This window comes from Neofelis nebulosa, chromosome 12, assembly GCF_028018385.1.
Source record: "Neofelis nebulosa isolate mNeoNeb1 chromosome 12, mNeoNeb1.pri, whole genome shotgun sequence".
Lineage (NCBI taxonomy): Eukaryota > Metazoa > Chordata > Mammalia > Carnivora > Felidae > Neofelis > Neofelis nebulosa.
In genome coordinates, this window is record NC_080793.1 from 77,475,299 (window position 1) to 77,497,553 (window position 22,255).

Here is a 22,255-nt window from a genome sequence, read left to right on the forward strand (position 1 = left end):
ACTCTACTAACCCAAACCAGCCACTCTTGTTGCTGGACACTTTCAGTGGCAAGGTCCTAAAGCGTTAGCCTTATCGGGTTTGTGCCTAAGGTTTTACGTGTGTTTTACGGACAGTGATAGACTCTCCATGACATCTCCTGGGATTTCTCTTTTACACTGAACGGAAGGGCTGGAAAGATTCAAGGGGATGATGTTGAAGATGAGGAAACAGGTATAGACATAGAGCTACGCTGAAGTTATTCAGGATCAGCATGAGAACTTGGTTGTCTTAGTGTCTGGGCCAGGGCTATTGCCTCCCTGTCATGCATGTACTCAGCTATTTACTGATTTCTTCATTCATTGACGTTTTCATCTATTGATCAAAGAGTTGTCAAATACCTAGTCTAGGATAGACATTTTGCTAGCTTTACGGGCTATAAGAAGTTTATAGACTTTGCCCCCATGGAACAAACTTTGGAGTGAGCATTACATCAAACAAACACTACAATTAACTAGATATTTATAATTGATATGAAAGTAAAGTAGAGGCTCCCGTACAAACTTATAATAAGGAGATGTAACCTTGTTTAGAAAAATCAGAGGATTTTTAAATGCCAGAGAAGTGACATTAAAAAAAAAATTTATTAGTTTTCTTTATTTTTGAGAGGCAGAGAGAGACAGAACGTGTGTCGGGGAGGGGCAGAGAGAGGGGGAGACGCAGAATCTGTAGCAGGCTGCAGGCTCTGAGCCGTCAGCACAGAGCCCGATGCGGGGCTCGAACTCACAGACCATGAGGTCATGACCTGAGCCAAAGTCGGACGCTCAACCGACTGAGCCACGCAGGCGCCCCCAGGGAAGTGACATTTAAACCGAGGCCCAGATAATCAATATTATCCATCAGTAGATGATTAAGAATGGGATAACATTAAAGTAGGGGGAATGGCATGTGGGAAAGTTCTAAGGCACAAAGCATAAAGGAAAAATCAGGGAAAGTCACTGTGGCTGGAAAATATGGGCGATAAAGAATGTCATGAGATGAGCTTAGAGTGGTGGGGTAGGTCAGATTGACCATGGCCTTGGTGGCCATAGAAAGGTGTTTTGACTTTATCCAAGGGGAAATGGGAAGCCATGGGAGGGTTTTAAACAGCAGAGCCTCATGTGAGCTTTGAATTTTTAGAAAGAGCACTCTGGCTCCTGTGTGGAATAGATTGGAAGGAAAAAGGTAGGAACGTGTGGAGTTGCCCACTCCTGGCTTGGTCACAGAAAGTGCCATGTACGGTCGTGGTGCGTAGTCTTGGGTGGATGCTGCTCTATTCACAAGAGATAGTGGGGGCCCTGAAAGACATCACCAGTTAAAATCCTTAATCCTCATGCGAGCTCCGTGGTCATAGCCCGAAGGCTGTTTTCACAGACATCTTCCTTGGCTCCTGTATTTCTCCTGGAGATTCTGATATCAGATTGTCTGGGTCTAAATTAATCCCAGATCTTCCATTTATCCCCGGGGTGCCTTAGGCATTTACGTCACCCGCCTTCCCATTTGTAAAAAGAGGATAAAATCGAGCTATTCAGGGTCCTGAGTGGAATAACCCATACGAAGCAAGCAGCACAGAACTTAGCCCACGGGAAGCACTTCACGTGTGGGAGTTCTCGTTGTTTTCATCGTTAGGGAAGAAAGGGACTAGCATATCACTTTCTTTCCTTTCACTCTCCTTTGGTGACAATTTGGAGGGCAAAGTGTTTTGGTTTGCTTTTTTTTTTTTTTTTTTCCCTTAGAAGGAAAAGAGGATTCTGAGCAAGCTCTTGTCCCCGAGTATCATCTTGCAAACAGGCCTTGCCGAATATGTTTCTCTGGCCATGGATATCACAGTGAAGAGAAGCTATGGGCTGCCTCCTCTCATGTGAGCTATTTTGACAGCTGAGCTGTGCTTAGCACCCTGTCCTTTCATTTAGCTGGCTCAGTGTAGGTGTCAGTCCTCCAGGGACCGAAGCAAACACGGTCTCCTTTTTTATTTAAAAAAAAAAAAAAATTTTTTTTTAACGTTTATTTATTTTTGAGACAGGGAGAGACAGCATGAACGGGGGAGGGTCAGAGAGAGAGGGAGACACAGAATCCGAAACAGGCTCCGGGCTCTGAGCTGTCAGCACGGAGCCCGACGCGGGGCTCGAACTCACGGACCGCGAGATCATGACCTGAGCCGAAGTCGGATGCCCAACCGACTGAGCCACCCAGGCGCCCCGAACACGGTCTCCTTGAGCACGTCATTTAGCCTCTCTGAAAAGAGGGTTGAGGACTCTGTCAAGGGGAGGGGAGGAGGGCACCAGCCCCTCCACAGTATTTTACAAGTTGCCCTCCACTGTCTCCATTCTCTGCCTGCAGTGCCTACCCTGCCCCCTCCTTGCCATCCCTGTTCACAAACACTTTAATGGTTTTGGGCCCTTCGAACTGGTTCTCTCTCAAGAATCCTTCTTCAACATCCTCACCTTCACTGACTTACAAATTCCTGCTTATCCTTCAAGACTCAGGTCAAATGCTGTTTCTTACTGTAGCCTTTTTATTCATCCATTTTGCGAACGTTGATCAGGCAGGGAAGGCACCGTGCTATGCCTACAAGCTATGGCTGTGAATAAGATGGACAGAGCGCCAGCTTGCACGGTGGTGACATCCTACTGGGAGAGACTAACCATAAACAAGCAAAGGAACCATAGAATGTCAGGTTGTGATACGTGCCATGAAAAGACCAGAAGAGGTGGGCAGGCGTGGGGTGAGTGGTGGAGGGAACTGCTTTCCAAGGGAGCTATTTTTGAACTGAGACCCGCAGGATGGGAAGAAACCAGCCGGGCGAAGGGCAGGGGTCTTGGGGCACAAACATGCTAGCTTGGCTTGAAGAACAAAAAGTTGTTACGACTGGAACGCGGTAAGTAGGGGGAAGTGGCAAGAAAGGCGATGAGAAAGGGCTCAGGTAAGGAGTTCAGATGTGACTTCGAGTGAAATAGGAAGAAAGAGGCGAAATCTGATTTTGTGTTTGTAATAGCAGCTCTGCTCTCCCTGTGGAGAGCGGATGGGGCTGGAGAGAAAAAGAAAGGAGGAAAGAGAAACAGGGAGCCTCCTTACGAGGCTCCTGCAGTCGTTCTGGACAGAGACAATGGCGGCTTGACCCATAATTACAACTATGGACTATTTAGAGATCTATTGGAAAGGTGTGATTAATGGGACCCTGCTAATGGGTTGGATTTGGGGACAAAAGAAAAAAGAAAAAAGATTTTGGATTTGAGCAACTGGGTGGCTGGGTTGTAATACCATGAATGGGGTGGGAGACATTTGGTGATGATATTAAGGAGATTCAGGAATCTGAAGTCTGTCTGGGACATGTTAATTTTGAGATGCCTATTAGCTATCTGAAGGGAAATGTCAAGTAGCTATTTGGAGCTACAGGTAGAAATCTTGAGGGAAGAGATGAGGAATATATATAAATCTAACTCCCCACCCTGAGCATGAATAGTGAATTTCTCCCTCCTTTGCAGAGTTATATTAAGATCCCAACAGATCGTAGGTTTTCCCACCTCTATAAGTCCCACATCATGTCAAACATATTTAAATTACCTTTATCCTACATTAAATTAATTATATGTGGTTTCTTTTTTGTTTTTTAATGCTTCTTTATTTTTGACAGAGAGAGAGCGAGAGAGAGTAGGGGAGTGGCAGAGAGAGAGGCACACAGAATCTCAGGCTCCAGGCTCTGAGCTCTCAGCACAGAGCCCGCTGCGGGCTGGAACTTACAGATGGCGAGATCATGACCTGAGCCGAAGTTGGACGCTTAACTGACTGAGGCACCCGGGCACCCCAATTGCATGTGGTTCCTTAAGAGTTGAGTTGTAACGGTCTAGTTTTGACATGTTGCATTTTGTAGGTATTTAATTAAAATATCATCTGAATTTGTGGATTTTGAGGTAACTGTATTAAAATCTTTTTTTAATGCTTATTTTTGAGAGAGAGAGAGAGAGAGAGTGTGTGTGAAAAAGAGAGCAGGGGGAAGGGCAGAGAGAGAGAGGGAGGCACAGAATCCGAAGCGGGCTCTAGGCTCCGAACTGTCAGCACAGACCCCAGTGTGGAGCCTGAACTCAGGAGCCATGAGATCATGACCTGAGAAGAAGCCGGATGCTTAACCAACTGAGCCACTTAGGCACCCCAAGGTAATAGTATTTTTAATGGAGCACGCTATTTTTGGATGCCCCTTAGAAAGCTTGTAATGCAAGGGTATGGAACGTTTAGCACTTAACTGGTAAAGTGAGCTTGCTCCTCTGGACTCCCCCACAATATTTTTACGCCCTTTTTAAGGCACGTAAATAGCGTCGTATTTTTGTGTCTGTGCTCCCCATTAGACTATAAGCTTGTAGAGGGCGAGAAGGACCACAGGGACTTATTATTTATGGAAGCAATTAACTTGAACTCATGAAGAGAAAAAGCCAAGTCCAGGGATCCCTTGTGTCTCCTACCTGCACTTGAGAAAGGCTCTTAACCCCTGCGGTGTATGTAATACGGGCTGGGCTTGTTTTTTTCCTGGCATTCTTCAAAAGGAGGCAGTGTTGTGCAGAAGGTTGAGGTTGTGGGCTCCAGTCCCAGCCCCACCCTTTACTAGCTGTGAATCTTGCTAAGTATCTCCATAGGCCTCTGAGTTTGTGTGGGCCAAATGAAAGCCAAAATGAAACAAAACTTTTAGTTTTCCCTAAAGTAAAACTCTGTCAGCCTTCAAGCATATTCTTAAAATAACGTACTCTTTCCTAAAATTAAAAAAAAAAAAAAATCGTACACTTTAGGCCCCAGGAAACGTTTCCGGGAATTTTTCAAAGTGGGGATTCAAAATATCTTTGGTTGATCGATACCCGGCTTGGAAAAAGCAGCAATCGCCCTCAAAATGGCCTCCTTTAGAGAGAAGACCGTGTAAGAAAATGCTTCAGTAATAAGGCAAGTATCCTTCTCAGTCCTCCGCAGTTAGGGCAGAAAGGAACTGCGAGCGTTCCCCGTTCCCAGACTGGCCCTCTGAGATGCCGGGATATTGTGTAACTGTATCCTTCTTGCCCAAGATTGACTCTGGGACAGATCTTCACCTCTCCTGATGAAGGGGGGACATGCTCATGTACCTCACAGTCCCGCGTCTAGTGCTACCTGGCTCCAACGAGCCACAGGGAAATGAGGTCCATCTTGGCTATGCCCTGGGGAGTTTGTCGCCAGCTCCAAAGTATTCTGCCGAGAACTTAAGATTTTACGGGTTGGCAACAGCGAAAACATTTGGACATGGCTGACGACCAGAAGCAGGTTTCTACTTTCTGTCACTGACGTATCCTGACTGGGGGCCCAGGGCCCAGCCTGGGCCAGGTGAGGTCAAGCGGCAGCTGGCCTTTAAGTTCCCTCTACCATTTTGCATTAGAGGACGGAAGGAGGAGGGAGTGTTAAACTGGCCAGGTCATAGTTTACAGCTGCCTCTGATTTTCTCCATTATTCATCGCACAGCCATCTGTCATTGCTCTTTGCATGAGACCGAATGATGGTATGAAAGCAGTTAATAAGACGTGCCCCCTTCTCTTTTAGCTGCCTGATATCCACTTGTACTCAGTTGGCTGGAGCCTCAAAGTGAAGAGCAGACGGTTGGGTGGGAAAACAAGGAGTCTGACAGAAGAGATGGGCAGCATGATGCTAGGCCCCCCTAACACTGGGGGCGGGGGGGGGGGGCGCGGAAAGAGAGGCAAGTCTGATCAGTCCCCAGATGGATACTGGTGATTAGGAAGGTCTGCCACAGGTGTGGGGGCTGAGGATGGGCCACACTGCTCATCTTTTGGAAAGCCGTAGAAATGTAGATCCTTCCTGACTAACCCATCAGATGTCGGATCACTGTTCTTTGGAGCAATGTCGCCACTAGATGAAGCCGTGCAAACGGTTGACTTGCTACCCCGAACCATCTCTTCAATACCAAGCGTGCTGCTAAACACTCCTCCTTGCTCAGCTAAGCCTCAGCCATAGCTCCCAAGGACCAATCCTAGTTGCGCTGACTCTAGGAACTTCACCCTGATAGGTTCAAGTCAAAGGAATTCTGCCTGTCTGAGCTTAGTAACTTAGTGTCGCATTCGTTTGAGAGTGAGAATTCACTAGTGAACGTTCACTGTCTCGCTGTTGAATTTTAGTTGTTGTGTCTGGTTACGTAATCCCAATTTATTTCAAGCCCATGGGTCTCAGCTCTCTTGTTTGTAAACAGAAGGTAATGATTACTGTGTAAACAGGGCACACCTCTGCTTGAGAGTTTTTTTGTGAGAGTTCAGGAAGTTTACATTAGCATGCATACACTCTATACTCCCACACTGGGCGGTACCTAGTAAGCGCTCAATAAAATTCATTCCCTCCCGCAGCCCAGCCATTCTCATAATGGGATTTCATGACAGTGGAGCTCTCTTACACCGTTTAGTATCCCTTTAAACCTAACTGGAGCTCAACTGGGATCTTGTTTTCACTGATGTCTCCTTTCTCTGCCGAAGAGGCAGGGCACTGACATCTCAAAGCTCGTGTCTGCATCTCAAGGAAGGTTCTCAAAGATCTATAAGCCATACAGTCTCACCCTGTGGCACGTACGGGAGATGTATTTTAGACTAAGTTACCTTCTAGGCTTCCCGGGCTACAGCCACGGTCAATTTTACATAGAATATCAGAAAATTGAGTGAGGCCTTCTCCCCTTTCAAAGCTTCACATTCCCCACCTACTTGTGTCCAGCCCCTGGGTCCTTACCCCTCCACACGCACACTGGTGGGTATGCAGTAGTCCACACCCCGGGGGGAAGCCCAGGGAAAGGGCGCGCTTAGATGGCCCAGATACTGGACCATCTGCACCGGCTGCTAAAAAGTACAGACCCCAGTGTGGGTCTGGACACCAAGTTCTTACAGTTCCCCTCCCCACCAGCTGGCTTTCTGAAAATGGGAATTAACATCCGCTCAGGACCGAGTCTAACCTCTTCCTTTCTTATACTGCCGTTACTCTGTCTCTCCTTTTCAGCTCTTTCCTCTGCTTGCCCTTTCTTTTCTGACCTTCGGATGATCCATTTACTTCCATCCTTTATATTCAGCTTCTGTGTGGCCACAGGTGGAAACAGACGTTTCTCCTTCTCTCGCCCTCTCAGAGACAGTTACCCGTGGGTAGGAACAGATCAGATAAACAGGAACTTAGGTTAATTTAATAGAAAAAATAAAATATGGAATAACATTGATTTGGGCCAGTATCAATTACAATCATTCTGCTATATTTTACAAAAAAACAACTGGACATTTTACACATGTACAGTATTTTTCAGTAAAAGTGGATTTGGAGTTAACAGTGGATCACTAATTCAAAATGAAAAGACAAAAGAAAACAGAAGATAGGACTTTTGTCTCCAGAAGGTTAGAGCATTTGTTAGGTCTCCAAACTTTGTACTATCCATCCCATATATCTCGTTATGAATATATATATTTATACATAATATATAACATTAACTTAAACTTTGAAAGCATTATGTTCTAGTTAATACTATTCTGTAGATAAACGAGGCAGTAACACACTAGCAGTTAGGCCAGTGTTTCCGTGACGTGTGCCTGCATGGTCAGGGGGGAATGGAACAGGTACATCGGTGGACCCCGACGAATTTGGCTGTCATTTTGACGGTTATTTGTCTAAGAACACAGGCATGGTTTTTATCTCTCTGATCATAGTAAGTTTGTGCCTCAAGCAGTATGGGCTGGTTCAGTAAAATGGATTCCTTTGCAGGCAAACCTGGTTTTGCCGTCTGCCCGCTCTTGCTTTAGGCTTGCGCTAACATTTGTCCATGCAGAGACTGTGCCTTTAAATGTAAGGCTCTCTACGCCATACCCTGGATGGACTTACTTTCTTCAGGTCAGAAGGGCCTGCTGCAGTGTTACGAAAACGAAAGGTGGTCGGCAAAATCCGGTGATTCCCTAGTTACTTGTGAATCACTATGTGACTCAGTATCACTACAATGCTGTGAAGAGGGTCATTAGACTATAATTAATCACCTATGGTCAGGTAATGACTTTGATGTCTAGGAATGACTGTTTTCAAGGTTGGCTTTTCACTAGCGTGTTGTGTGGGTGGGGACCCTCGCATCCACTTCCCAGCTCCTTCCCCAAATAATCTATATGGATATCATCCCTGTTCTCAGCTGCGAGGCCTAGTGATATCTTGGAAGTGAGGCTGTCAAAAGAATAAAGCCTGTAAGATGGCCGGTCACTCCCAAAGCAAATGAGGTCACCAATGGAGCTCTGATGTGAAAAACGAAGAAACTTGTTATGAGTCTATCCTCCTCTAAACAGAGAAACTCAGAATTGGTAAAAAGATCTATCCGGCATCATTTCTAACCACTGATCCAAAATAGTTTTCACAAAATTCAGTCTGCTAGATTCCAGGATGTTGTTTAGGAGTTTGTAGAAAACCGGTGAGAAGATTTCCAAGAAAACACATGATCTCATTGACATCCAGTGGACAGATGTAACATAGCACAGTTAGAAGAGGGACAGAGGAGTGGGAAATAACAGAACCAGGAGGGTACAATCATGCCACCCATATTCAATTTCCAGTTTTATTTTCTTAAAATGACAAAATGATAAAACTTCTAATAAGCACCATTGAGAAACATTGCCCGGCCAACTTGGGCACGAGCTTAAATAGTATTTAAATAATTCCATTTCTTAAAAAATACAGGACCTTTTAGAAACTTTGGACTCAAGGAAGAAATTTCCTGCATCCTATCCAAAATGCTTCCCATCGCAATAAATGGAATTTCTGATGGCCTTTAAAAACAAACAAACAAAAAAATGCTATGGGGATAATGGCCAGATAGCACCAAGAGATTGGGCAGGGGTCCACAGAGTGAACACTCCAGATTTCAGGGGAGCTGGATCGGTCTCAGCTATTTGGTGTAACTTTGCTTTCTGTCCATCACCAATCTGATCGTAGAGAGTGATCCCATTTGACCAGCTGTGTGTAAAATCACCCAATCGGCAATGGAAAAGCCAGTAGCAGCAAATCTATCTGATGAAACCAGTGGAGCAGACTTATCGCGTGAGTCAAACGCGAAAACCAGCACATAATGCACGCAGTCAATTATGTGTGGAAAAGTATCAACGTTCAACTGTGAAAAACTAAGACAAAACGACACTGAACACAACTCCGCGGGATGTTCTGAACGCCCTCAGGTCCAGTTTTGTGCCATTTCCCCCAACAGTGGACTCACGCGTGAAAAATGACACAGGCAAGAGCTTTCTCTTTGATTCTGATCTATGTCTGCTCTTGTGATGTTTTTGAAAGGTATTTTTAGGCATCTCAAAGGGGAAACAAGCAAGTAAATGCAAAGGGGGAAAAAATGGACCTTCAAAACCAGGGCAGGAAATCAAATCATTACTTTAACGTCAAATTTTGGCATCAAATGCTTTGGTCATACAATACTGTCTCTGTGGTTCTGGCTGTTTAGCACTAAACACCCAGTTATAAAAGGTAGGCTTGTTGTAGGTTTATTTTTTTTTTTTTTCCATTTAAGTTCTGACAAAACAGTTCACCATCTCCCTGCACAAATTTGAGAGAGAGAGAAAAAGAGAGCAAAAAAGAGAGAGGTGGCTTGCTTTTTTTTTTTTTTGCTTGTTTTTTTTTCTTTTTAATAATAATATGGAGTAATCTATAAGTCTACAGGAACAAAGAAATCTAGGATCGCAGCTCAGCCTTGGAATGTACATGTTTTGCAGCAAAGTTGTTGAAGAACCTTCCGTTGGCACAGATTGTTCTTTTTCACTAGCATACAGAAGCCTCCTTCGGCCCAGGATTCTTCCGTGGCTTTTCCAGGAAGTCAGCAAGACCGAGGGGGAGTTGAGGACGAGAGCAGCATGATGTACACACGGAAGAAGGTTGTGATTGGCCAGAGAGGCAGATTGGGGGAGTGGAAGAGATCATTGAGGAACAGTCACCAAGGAGGAAATTTGGTCCACTCAAAGTGATTTCAGTCAATACCATTGTTTTTCAAGGAGAGAGATGGCAGTCCAATGGTAAGTGTGATTGGTGTCATTTATGAAAGGAAAAAAAAAAGGTTAGAAAAAAGAATAAATTAGAAATCAATAATAACATAAGCAAGGAATTTTTCTTCTCAGAATTACCCAGAACAGAGAGTATACAGTCATTTATATTATATTTCATTGAATCCAAGACCCTGGATGTAAGATGCACCACCATTTTAAGCTCTGCCTAGAAAAAAACATGCTTCTTATTACATTCTCATCAATATTAGAATATTAATTTTGTCCTTCTTGAAATGTCTGTTAAATATTAGTTATATAACTATGGTGTTATTTTTTAGCGCAAGGTTAAATATTCGTTATGTAACTAGGCTGTTGTGTTTCTGTGCTTATGGCAAAAACTCTTCCTTTGATAGTAAACAATCGTTTCATTTTTCGAAGCGCTTCTGAACTCCCGTTGAATTCAACACAAGAAGTAGCAACCGCACACCTAACTCAGTCGGCTAGACATCACTGTGACTAAGTCAAGGGCATAAATTATAAGATGCATCTGATTTCAGAGATGTTAAAATGTAAAAAAAAAAAAAAAAAAGTGTGTCTTAGAATCATTGAAATATGACAGGTGAGAGAGACTAAATCACAAATCCCTAAATGCAATTGCCACGTGATTTGAAAAGCCCGGTGAGCCATCAGTGATCTCATTATTTAGCTGATCTGAAAGTGGACGCCTTGCAAACGATGGTTCTTCATTTTCTACTCTTGCCCACGATCCTGACACTCCACTCCTACCAAAGTGCCAGTTGGCAGAACTCATCCCCACGTTTACCGTGGTTTAAAGAAGGCAGGTAAAGCATCACAGACGTGGCCAGGCCTGGTACCAAATGCTACAGGTGAAAATTTCAAGTGACTGTGGATCTTCCTCTGTTTTCTGTTACTAACTTAAAAATTCTGGTCACATCCGGCTATAAGGGAACCATGGTTTTAAGCAAAAAGTGATACTTATATGGTCCCTGGAATGCCCTCACCCCAGCCCTCTGTCCCCATGTTGTGTGGTGAGAACACAGAGCCTGACTGGGTCTGTCCCAGTTGGACCCATCCTATAGTCAAAAAGCTATGAAGACACAAAGTCACCTATCATGCTCCGAGGAAATGAGACCATCAATCATGTTCTATAGGTGCTATCAGCTGCCTGGTTCTTTTTGACATCTTTTTGAAATTCCTAATGGGAAGTTTTAGAATAACCAGACAAGGTCAATAGTATTAGCCTCCTCATGTTTACAGATGAGGGAAGTGAGGCCCAGAGAAGTTTATCACCTGCCCAAGATCTGGAGCCCAAGAAATGAACAACAGTAATTCTGAATCCACATTCTCCCAACCAGAGCACTGTTGTACCTGTTGTGAAATTTCTAGAAGAGCGCCCATTCAGAAGAAGGCAAATAGTAAACCAAGGGAAGTGCTCTTGTCTGGGAAGACTGTTCCAAATGCATACTTTAAAATTTTATTTTTCTATTTTCATAACAATCCATAGATGTTTAAAAATAACGATGGTTCAAAATGCTTTCTATGTCATTGAGATGCGTGTCTGCATAAAGCGTCAGGCTCCAATGTTAGGGCCCCCTCCATGTGAATTATAAGGAGTCAAAGTTCACAAAATGCTGAAGTCGGAATAACTTACATTTCTTCATTTATAAATGGGGAAACTGAGGCTAGAAATAGGAGAGGGCTTGGCATTTGTCACGTTGTCAGGGGGAATGGAACAGCAAAATGTTCCCAAACCTGGCTGCACATTAGAAACACTTGAGAAGCTTCTAAAAATATCCATGCCTAGACAGCACCCCAAAACCAAAACCAATTTACTGTGACTCTTTGGAGAAGGTGTGCGGTCCCAGCATTTTGGTTGAGAAGCGTGTGTGCAGAGAGAAGAAAAATGAGCCAACATTTAGAAGTCTTAAGTTCTCTACTTGGCTCTATCATTAATTCCTTACCCCACAGGCTTAGTGAAGTATTCAGATACCGTTTGATTGTTACGTATCAACATTTTAAATGATCCAAATAAAGGGAATGGCAATCAAGCGGCATCGTCCTGTGATAGAATTTTATGCTGTCGTTAAAACTGAAGTGTCAGAGAACTTTGTGAAAACAAAGGATAATGTTTGTCTAATGCTTAGTATAAAACGTAGGCTACAAATCTTCATATACATGGTATTAAAAAAATCTGATCAAAAGCACATATGGTGGAAATGGGAAATAAATACATGAAAAGATGAGTTGAGAAAGGTTGCATATTCCAACTATATGATATTCTGGAAAAGGTAAATCTATGGAGACAGTAAGAAAAAACTAGTAGGTTCTGGGGGGAAGGGGGAGGGATGAAGGGAGGGAAAGGCAGAGCCCAGTGGATTTTTGAGGCAGTGAAAGTGTCCTGTATGCCACTATAATGGTGGATTCATGTCCTTATACAGTTGTCCCAACTCCTAGAATGTACAACACCAAGAGTGAGCCCTAATGTCAACTAAGGACTTTGGGTGATATCCAAAGTATATCTTTCGGGTATCACTTTGGGTGATAATGGTGTGTGAATGAAGGTTCATTGATTACAACAAAGGTAACCACTCTGGTAGAGAAGGCTAATGGTGGGCGAGGGTGTGTGTGTGTGTGTGTGTGTGTGTGTGTGTGTGTCACGGGTGGGGGAGTCAGGGCATGTATGGGATCTCTCTGTACTTCCTGCTTAATTTTGCTGTGAACCTAAAACTCTAAAATGTAAAAAAAAAAAAAACAAAACAAAACCACAAAGTTTGCTAATTGAAAAGAGCTAACTGGTGCTCTCTTGGCCAGTAGAACTATGTAGGTGATTCATTTCTTCTTTTAATTGAAAGAAATGAACCAAAACCCAAACCCACTGTAGGTGTGAGTTCAAGACGGATGAATGCCAACAAGATATTGGGCATGTTCATCTAACGCTTGATGGTTTTTTTGAGTGGAAATGTATTAGATGTCAATATTAAAAGGTGACCCTTTGCTCAGAGGATCAAAATGAGCAGTCTGTACTCACCGTCCTTGCAGATGGCTCCCATCTGACACGTCCCTAGGTCTAAGAGATACCCACTGGGGCAGCTCGTGCAGTTCTTGAACCCCGGACCATTGCATGTCAAACAGCTGGCATCACATCTGTGGGGAAAATGTAGAATTCATCGTCCTTTCATACATTGGGTACAAGAAAAGACGTTAGCCATCAACCTCTCAATGAAGTTTAAAATTTTTTTAAAAATATTTTTGAGAGAGAGAGAGAAGGCACGAGTGACAGGTGGAGAGAGAGAATCCTAGGAGGGGCAGAGAGAGACAAAGAGAGAAGTGGGGCTCCCCCAAAGTGGGGCTCGAGCTCACCTGACATGGGGCTCAAACTCGTGAACCATGAGATCACGACCTGAGCCGAAGTCAGATGCTTAATGACTGAGCCACCCAGGTGCCCTAGGGTGTGTGATTTTAAATGGGAGGACGCACGTACTTGGCACAGAAATACTACCTTAAAGGTGTTAAGCGCTCCTGCGAGGAAAACAAAGAATGTTAAATGGAAGCTGGGTTAAAGCTGCAGGGCAGTGTCCACAGGTAGATGTTGGAACCTTCGCTCACGGTTAGTAATTCTGTTTCGTATGATTTACGGAGGGGGTCAAATAAGGACCCAGGGACCGAGGGCTCGGGCTGAAGGGGGCGGGCCCACTTACTTCTTGCAGGATTTGTATCCGTGCTCTGAAGAGGGGTCCAAGTAATAGCTGGTGCTACAGGCCTGCACGCATCTCCCGTCCTCCATGAAGTAGCCCTCGGTGCAGTTTGTACACCCGGTGGCGCCCGCCCCTGAAAAGCCAGACGAACGCAGCGAACAGAAACAAAACGTGTACTTTTCATTTGTAGTTGCTCGGTTACAAATGGAACTGTTGCGCTTTGCCTTGCATTCTTTGGCGGGGGGGTGGGGGGGAACAAAACCCACTCCCGTTTTAAACCGAAATGAAACACTTCCATTTGCCCAAAACCTCCAACGGCTTTGAAAAGAGGAGGGGATCTCCCTGGGATATATTTAAGTGTCTCCAGGAGGGCGGAAGGAAGATGAGAACTTGCCGTGACAATATATGCAGGCGTGCTTGCTGGAAGGGAACACGCTTCTCCAGCGTTTGCTTTACAGCCAGCCAGTGGGCGTGTATGAGTGATGGCTGAGAACAAATCAGTTAAGAGCTCAACCAGAGCCCGAGGAGTGAACGAAAAGATGCGGGGGGGGGGGGGGGGGGGGGGACAAGTACCTGCACAGGTGGCACAGAAGCGGTGACAGGGCTGACAGTCCTGGCCATTGAAGTACTGCCCGTCTTCACAGGTGATGGAACACTGTGATCCCTGCAGGCTGGAGACACAGACACAGACGCTGTGATCAAGGCACCCAGGCGGACTCCCCAGCTCCATACACAACAAATACAGTCCCCTCCCCCCGACCCCCAAGGAAAGCAAAGCTTCAAAGCAGGGGAAATAGCCTGTACCCTGCTCTTCTCCCCTCCCGCTGCCTACACTGAGGTCTGTAGCCTCTACACGTGCTGCAAGTTCGGGGGACCATTTTCTTAATTGTCAGACTGGGCTGACACATTCCTTCTTTGCTCCACAACTTACAGCCCGGATGTTCTTAAAAAGATTTTACTGATGTGTCTGACAGCTTTGATGCCCAGACCTGCTACATCATAAATCCAAAAGCTGGTTTGTAGAGACGCCCGGGTGGCTCAGGCAGGTAAGCGTCCGACTCTTGATTTTGGCTCGGGTCAGGATCTCACGACTCGTGAGCTCGAGCCCTGCAGCCCATCTGCACTGATGGTACAATGAATTGCAACTGAATAAAAGGGCGCGGTGATCTCTGGCCAGCCCACACGCCCAGGGGTAGCTATTTTTGTATTCGTTTCTGATTGTTTAGTTCTTCTACTGGTTCTCATCAAAACAACACAACTTGAACATACTTTGTCTCTTTCTTGATTTATTTTAAATTCTAATGAATAATTTAGTAAAATGACCTTCCTATACTGCAGATTCTCCAAACACCCCAACTTTTCTTAGTTATATTATTGTTTCCAGGTGTGATCCGTACCATATTTTCTCTACTCAGCACTCTTAGAATCTATTAAATTGCCAGAATGTTGAATGGGGAATGCATATTGTTTTCTCCCTCCTAATTTCTATCAGTTATGATAGTTTCCATGGTCTACAGGTTGGTTCTTAAAACGTAATTTATGACATTTACTATATAAATATTGCTCACTGAATAGTGTGATTAGAACTATACATTAGGATTTGTAATGCTATGTCACCAAATAGAAGATACTAGAAGATGGGTATCTAAGCAACAGGGTCATACGGTTTTTTATCCCCTTGGACTCCTTACATTCTCCAGTTCACATCTTATTTGACTGTGCTTTGTATTTGCATCATACTAACTTGGAAAAGTAAAATTGATTTTTCCCTATGCTTAATAAATTTGGAAAGAACAAACATAGATGAAAAAGGATCCCAAACAGTCCTGTTAACATTTTAATCCACTTCCTTCCGGTACTGTATGCATACGTATTTTTCTGTGTTTGTTGCTTAGCCACGATTTACAATTTTACAGGGCTCTTGAGGCAAAACGATCAAGCCTCAAAGCCTCCGAGGCAAAGGCAGGCAGGTTCAAGGAGACAGAGGGCAGCGTAACTGAATGTGGACTCCCATTCACAGATCTTACTGGCCGGGGAGAGATGTTTTAAAAAGCCAGTGAAAGAAAATCCCTTCCCTTTCTGGAGAACTGGAAGAAAAGAACGTTGCATCCGACGGATCCTTTTGTGGGAGGACCACCAAAACACTTATCAAAGCTTAGAAAAAAAGAGCTGTCCAGCTTTTCTAATAAAGGACATTCCTTCTGAGGTTGGCATTTATTCAGCATGAGACAGAGGCTTCCCTGTGTGAGGAAGAAATGAGCTTAAGTGGGTCGTGCAACAGAGAGCAGTCACTGAGCATCCTGAAGCTTTCTGCAGCTTTCAGCATACAGCGGTGGCTTGGCTGACCAGCTGGGGCTGTGAACGCCTGGGTTCTTTCTGTGATAAAGTGGCCAGCTCAGGACTGTGCTGTCCCGCATGCTTTTCTGGCACCTGTGGCTCCTGAGCACTTGATATGTGGCCAGTGTGGCCAACGACTGGGATTCTAAGTGTTACTTGGTTTTAATTAATTTAATTTTAGTCGTGATTAATTTCAGTCTACATTTTACACGCTGGCACTTGGTTCAGCTATCGGCAAAATTCTAAGTTTGGAGTGACGTGGCTCTAGAAAATCTACTTCGACTAAATTCTGTCAAATCTAAATGCAGATCACATACTGCTCATAAAAAAAAAAAAAATTTCCATGTTGAGACGTGGGACCTGCTTTAGGGGTAAAATGCCCACCAGGTAAGATTGGGTATAGCGACAAAAAAGAATGTAAAGTATCTCTCTGAGTCTTTTATACTGATTACATGTGGAAATGATAATATTTTGGATATATTCAGTTAATATTTTTTTAGCTTTCACCCGTATCTTTTTGCTTCTTTTAATGTGGCTTCTGCCATATATAAAATTAACATATACGGCTCTCATATTTCTGTTGGAGAGTGCCAGTTACAAACTCTCTAAAATGTTCCCAGAGAAACACAGTTGACCCTTGAAAACACAGGTTTGAATTGCATGAGTCCACTTATAAGTGGAGTTTTTGGATAAATGACAGTACTATAAATGTATTTACCTTAGACTTTTCTTAACATTTTCTTTTCTGTAGGCTTACTTTTTGTAAGACTACAGTATATAATACACGTAACACAAAATATGTGTTGATTGACTGTTATTTGTGAGACTTATGGCCAATAATAGGCTGCTGGTAGTTATGTAGTTAAGAGTAAGTTAAAGAGTTGGGACAGCCGGGTGGCTCAGTCGGTTAAGTGTCTGACTCTTGATTTTGGCTCAGGTCATGATCTCACGGTTCATGAGATCGAGCCCCGTGTCGGGCTCCACGCAGACGGAGCTGCCCTGCTTGGGATTCTCTCTCTCTCTCAACCTCTCTCTCTCTCTCTCTCTGCCCCTCCCCTCTTGCTCTCTCTCTCTCAGAATAAATTTTACAAGAAAACAAAAGGAGTTAAAATTATGTGTGATTTTCAACTGCATGGGATGGGGGTTGGTGCCCCTACCCCTGAGTTGTGCAACGGTCAGTTGTATAGAAATTATTTTATTTTTCTTATTTATTTATTTAGGGAGACAGAGAGAAACAGAGCACAAGCAGGGAAGGGGCAGAGAGCCACACACAGAAATAGAATCCCAAGCAGGGCAGGCTCCAGACTGAGCTGTCAGCACAGAGCCTGACACGGGGCTGGAACTCACCAGCCTTGAGTGAATGACCTGAGCCAAAGTTGGACACTTGATCGATGGGAGTCACTCAGGCACCTCTCTAGAAACTAATCTTAAACAACCTTTTATTTTTCATGGACCGAGTATGTGTCCCATATTGAAATAGGTACTTTGTAAATGTTATCGCCGTGAATCCTGTCATAATCCAGCAACGTAGGGGTTGGTTTTTCATTTTCTAGAGGACACAACTGAACTGCAGAATGCCTTAGTGACTTGACCACGATCCCATAGCTGATTAATAGGAAGGCTTTGGCCCACATCTGTCATCTTCTTTCCTTTTTATTATACCGATGTGCTCTTTCTCCAAAAATTTGGGGGCTGTCTAGACTGATATTTATTAAGACCGAAAGTCTTTTTAAAAAAAATTTAAAAACGAATTTTTTAAAATGTTTATTTACTTTTGAGAGAGAGAGCGCGCGCGAGCATGAGCGGGGGAGGTAGGAGGGGGGAGGAGCAGGGAGAGAGGGAGACACAGAATCCGAAGCAGGCTCTGGGCTCTAAGCTGTCAGCACACAGCCCGACACGGGGCTCGAACCCACAAGCTGTGAGATCATGACCTGAGCTGAAGTTGGCCACTTAGGCGACTGAGCCACCCAGGCGCCCCAAGACTGAAAGGCTGGAGGTGAAAGGAAATCACATCAGTACCGAATGCGTGTATGGAAAAAAAAAAAAAAAAGGCCACAGACAATCTAAACAAAAACAATGTTCTGATATTAATTCTTGTAAAGAATCACCTGCCTGGGGCCTGCCCAGTTCACCTCGCCAATCAAAGGTGGAGACAGGAATTCTCAACACTTAAGAGAGATCCGGTGTGGCAGGTTGCTAACGCCCTATACGCTCAGAGTCCAACTCCTCACCCAGCAGAGGATGGTCTGACCTTCTCTGTGGATATCAAGAGGCCACCTAGTTCATTTTTTACGTGTGCTTGTTCTCTTGCAGAACCTATCGCTATCTGGCTTTGGCAATGAGCGAAGTCATCCAGTCAAGAAAAACCTCTCCGGGTGTTAAATCTATGTGCATACCAGAGCATAATGGAACCAAGCCTGAGGTACTTAAGATAAGAGAATGATTGGCTATGTGGAGAGAAATAATAAAGATAAGGGAATAGTTTCCAACCATCAAAGGAATGAATCAGGAGGATTAAATATAATTCATTGGTATTACCCACACAGTAATCCTTGACGGGCACGCTGCCGGTCAAGAAGCACGAAGAGAGCCTCTCAAATAGCCATTTTTATTTAGCTGTATCTGAGCCATCTTTCCTGAAGAGGATTTCATTTGGTGTATAAACCTTCCTCAGCCACGATGGCATCCGATTTTTCACATATAATGGTAAAGATAATGCAAATAGCAATCAAGTGTTTGAATGGGAGTCAAGAGGGTGATGGCAAGAGGATTAATTTGCATATTTTATTTATACTGAGAAGCTCCTTGGGCTGTGGGACTTGCCGAGATCCTTCGCTCTCTCACCTTAACCCATCCCTGCATTCTGTGCAATTGTGAAATTCTGTACATGTCTTGCAATTCTCACTGCATTTCCGGCAAAGACTTTTCTCTGTGAACAAAAAGACACACACAGACACACAAAAGTAACAAGGTCATAAATCGGTTGGTCAAATGGATTCCATAAAGGGCGGAGATGTTCTAAAGTTTGCTAATGTGCACAATAATATACATACGTGGCCTTGAGCAGAAAATTTCAGGAAAAGCCCTACCCTCAGCACTTGCTATCACTTCTCAGCCAAGTAAACAGAGGTAGGAACCGCAGCGCTGGAAAATTACTACACATCTCTACCATTTTGCAGACAAGAGAGCTACAGCCCTTTTCATTCTTCGTTGAATAGTATATTGGCATTTTCCCCTTCTTCTTTCTCTCTTTCCCAAGCAGGGTTTCCTGACTTCAGGCAATGAAGAGCATACTGACAAAGACATTGGGCAACACCAGTATAGAAGGATGGAGAAGCAGTGTTTGTGGCCATGGAATGGAAAGGTAGACCACCCCCCCCCCCCAACCCACCCCTGCCATGCTCCCAACTTTTAGGACTACTCTGATAAAAATGTAAGAAAAGGGAATCTACATTTAAAATTGTAGGGTTGATGATTTATTTCTTGTGCTGTCTAGAAGAGTGTCTTGTACTTTATGGTGGCTGTGAAAATATATGATATGTTATTATAGTTCAGATGTATCTATATTCTGGAGAATAGAAATATATTTGGCTTTCCTATTTAATTCCAAAGACAGATTCCCATTGGAAAAAATGGCGAATGCATGTTTATTCTCTAGTGCAATGGTGATTTGTTCCACTAAGTTAAGGCCGTTAACTTGAAGCAAAAGTCTTCTGGAGACTTGATACTTTCTCTGAGATGCAAGTGGATTAACCACAGATAGATGTAGGATTGAAGGAAGCTTTTTTCGTAAGATTCTTTTCCTCCGTCTCCTCTTTAGATGTTGGTGTTTGTTCAAGGTTCCACAGAGAAACACCGCTTCAATGGACTCCTAGAAGGACCTCCTGGAGGTCCAACCCCTCTTTCTCAACTCTGAACCCCCCGCCATGAAATACAATCTTCTGGTAGTCTTCATATAGTCTCTTCATCACGATGTCAACCTAGATGTGAATTCTGGTTTTAGCATCTCCAGTGGGCAAGCTCAGGATCTCTCTTCTTCCATTTGTTGAAGAAACATTACAACAATGCTGACCTCTCAGCTTGTCTTGAGGGGTTAATGAAATTCCTCAAGGGAACTATATGAACTTGAAAGCGCTGTAAATGTGTTGGCAATAATTATTACTAGTCATGATCATACCTGATCACTGTTTTATGTAAACAGACTCATTACAGGAGGAAAATGTAACAAAAGCCAATTACAAAAAGGAGAGAGATACAGAGACCACTCATATCAGCAAATTGTTTGAACGGCCTTCCTTAATTATATACCTCCCAGGCTCTGGGAAAGCAATGGACACTCAATTATCTTGATCCTATAATAGATCACCTGGAACCAAATTTCTTTCCTAAGACTCCGTCATCTTGATAGAATTTTGCATTTTTTCTTCAAGAAATACTGTTTATTTCTGTGGATCCCTCGGCCCCCCTCCTCACTCTTATTTTTCCCTTCTCTATCAGGTTGCAAGCTCATGTTCCAAATCTGGGGGTGATCAAAACTACAAGGAAATCCCTACCCACTGTTCTGTAGGGTAAGTTAGAGACCCCATCTGCCTTATGGAAAAATGCCTGCCTTTGAATCAAGGGACTCTGACTTCTTACGAAGCAACAGTATCCACCTCCAAATTCTTGCCTGATTTTGTAAAAACAACTCTTGCTCATTTAAACTTGGGTATTCTTCGTTCTTAGGTTGTGCAGAAACAGAAAATGTCAGTGTCGTCATGTATCCTGGTGTGACACAATTGTTAGGACAAATTACTAAGAACTCCGGGCCATACCAGAACATTAAAAGGTAGGTGTGCCCAAGGATCACTTAATTCTCCAGGTAATAGATCTTTGTTTCCTAATGATGATGGCTTAGGGCCCAAATGCTGTGAAGTTACATGTTAATTTACAGATTTTTGTTTGGTAAAGTTGCAAATGATTTCTATTTGAAAAAATTACCTCTCCCTCCCCCCAATTCCAGTTGTATTGCTACGTTGGAAATTACTAAAAAATATATATATATATATTTGTATTAATTTGTTTTATTAATTTATTTTTTAATTTCTATCCAAATTAGTTAGCATATAGTGCAATAATGATTTCAGGAGCAGATTCCTTAATGCCCCTTACCTGTTTAGCCCATCCCCCCTCCCACAAGCCCTCTAGTAATCCTCTGTTCTCCATATTTAAGAGTCTCTTATGTTTTGTCCCCCTCTGTTTTGATATTATTTTTGCTTCCCTTATGTTCATCTGTGCTGTGTCTTAAAGTCCTCATATGAGTGAAGTCATATGATATTTGCCCTTCTCTAATTTCGCTTAGCATAACACCCTCCAGTTCCATCCATGTAGTTGCAAATGGCAAGATTTCATTCTTTTTGATTGCCGAGTAAGACTCCATTGTATATAGGTACCACATCTTCTTTATCCATTCATCCATCGATGGACATTTGGGCTCTTTCCATACGTTGGCTATTGTTGATAGGGCTGCTATAAACACTGGGGTGCATATGCCCCTTCGAAACAGCACACCTGTATCCCTTGGATAAACACCTAATAGTGCAATTGCTGAGTTGTAGGCTAGTCCTATTTTTAACTTTTTGAGGAACCTCCATACTGTTTTCCAGAGTGGCTGCCCCAGCTTGCATTCTCCACATCCTTGCCAACATCTGTTGTCGCCTGAGTTGTTCATGTTAGCCACTCTGACAGGTGTGAGGTGGTATCTCATGGTGGTTTTGGTTTGTATTTCCCTGATGATGAGTGATGTTGAGCATTTTTTCATGTGTCGGTTGGCCATCTGGATGTCTTCTTTGGAGAAGTGTCTATTCATGTCTTTTGCCCATTTCTTCACTGAATTTTTTGTTTTTTTTTGGTGTTGAGTTGGAGAAGTTCTTTATAAATTTTGGATACTAACCCTTTATCTGATATGTCGTTTGCAGATATCTTCTCCTAGTCTGTCGGTTGCCTTTTAGTTTTGCTGATTGTTTCCTTCGCTGTGCAGAAGGTTTTTATTTTAGTGAGGTCCCAATAGTTCATTTTTGCTTTTGTTTCCCTTGCCTCCAGAGATGTGTTGAGTAAGAAGTTGCTGAGGCCAAGGTCAAAGAGGTTTTTGCCTGCTTTCTTCTCGAGGATGTTGATGGCTTCCTGTCTTACACTTAGGTCTTTCA

At 43.5% G+C, this 22,255-nt stretch overlaps 1 protein-coding gene across 3 annotated transcripts in view; it reads right to left on the minus strand.

Moving 5' to 3' along the window:
* The window catches only part of PCSK5 (proprotein convertase subtilisin/kexin type 5), a 452,999-nt gene that overhangs the window by 134,820 nt on the left and 295,924 nt on the right, over positions 1–22,255 (minus strand). For 2 of the 3 annotated variants that reach the window (XM_058695668.1, XM_058695669.1), the window contains exons 17-20: positions 18,915–18,999; positions 14,307–14,404; positions 13,737–13,866; positions 13,067–13,182 (exon numbers count right to left, since the gene is read on the minus strand). In XM_058695668.1, coding sequence (XP_058551651.1) covers positions 13,067–13,182; positions 13,737–13,866; positions 14,307–14,404; positions 18,915–18,999 — 429 coding nt within the window. Of the gene's footprint in view, positions 1–7,173; positions 9,839–13,066; positions 13,183–13,736; positions 13,867–14,306; positions 14,405–18,914; positions 19,000–22,255 lie in introns of those variants that run through there. The other variant, XM_058695667.1, reaches the window with a different exon arrangement.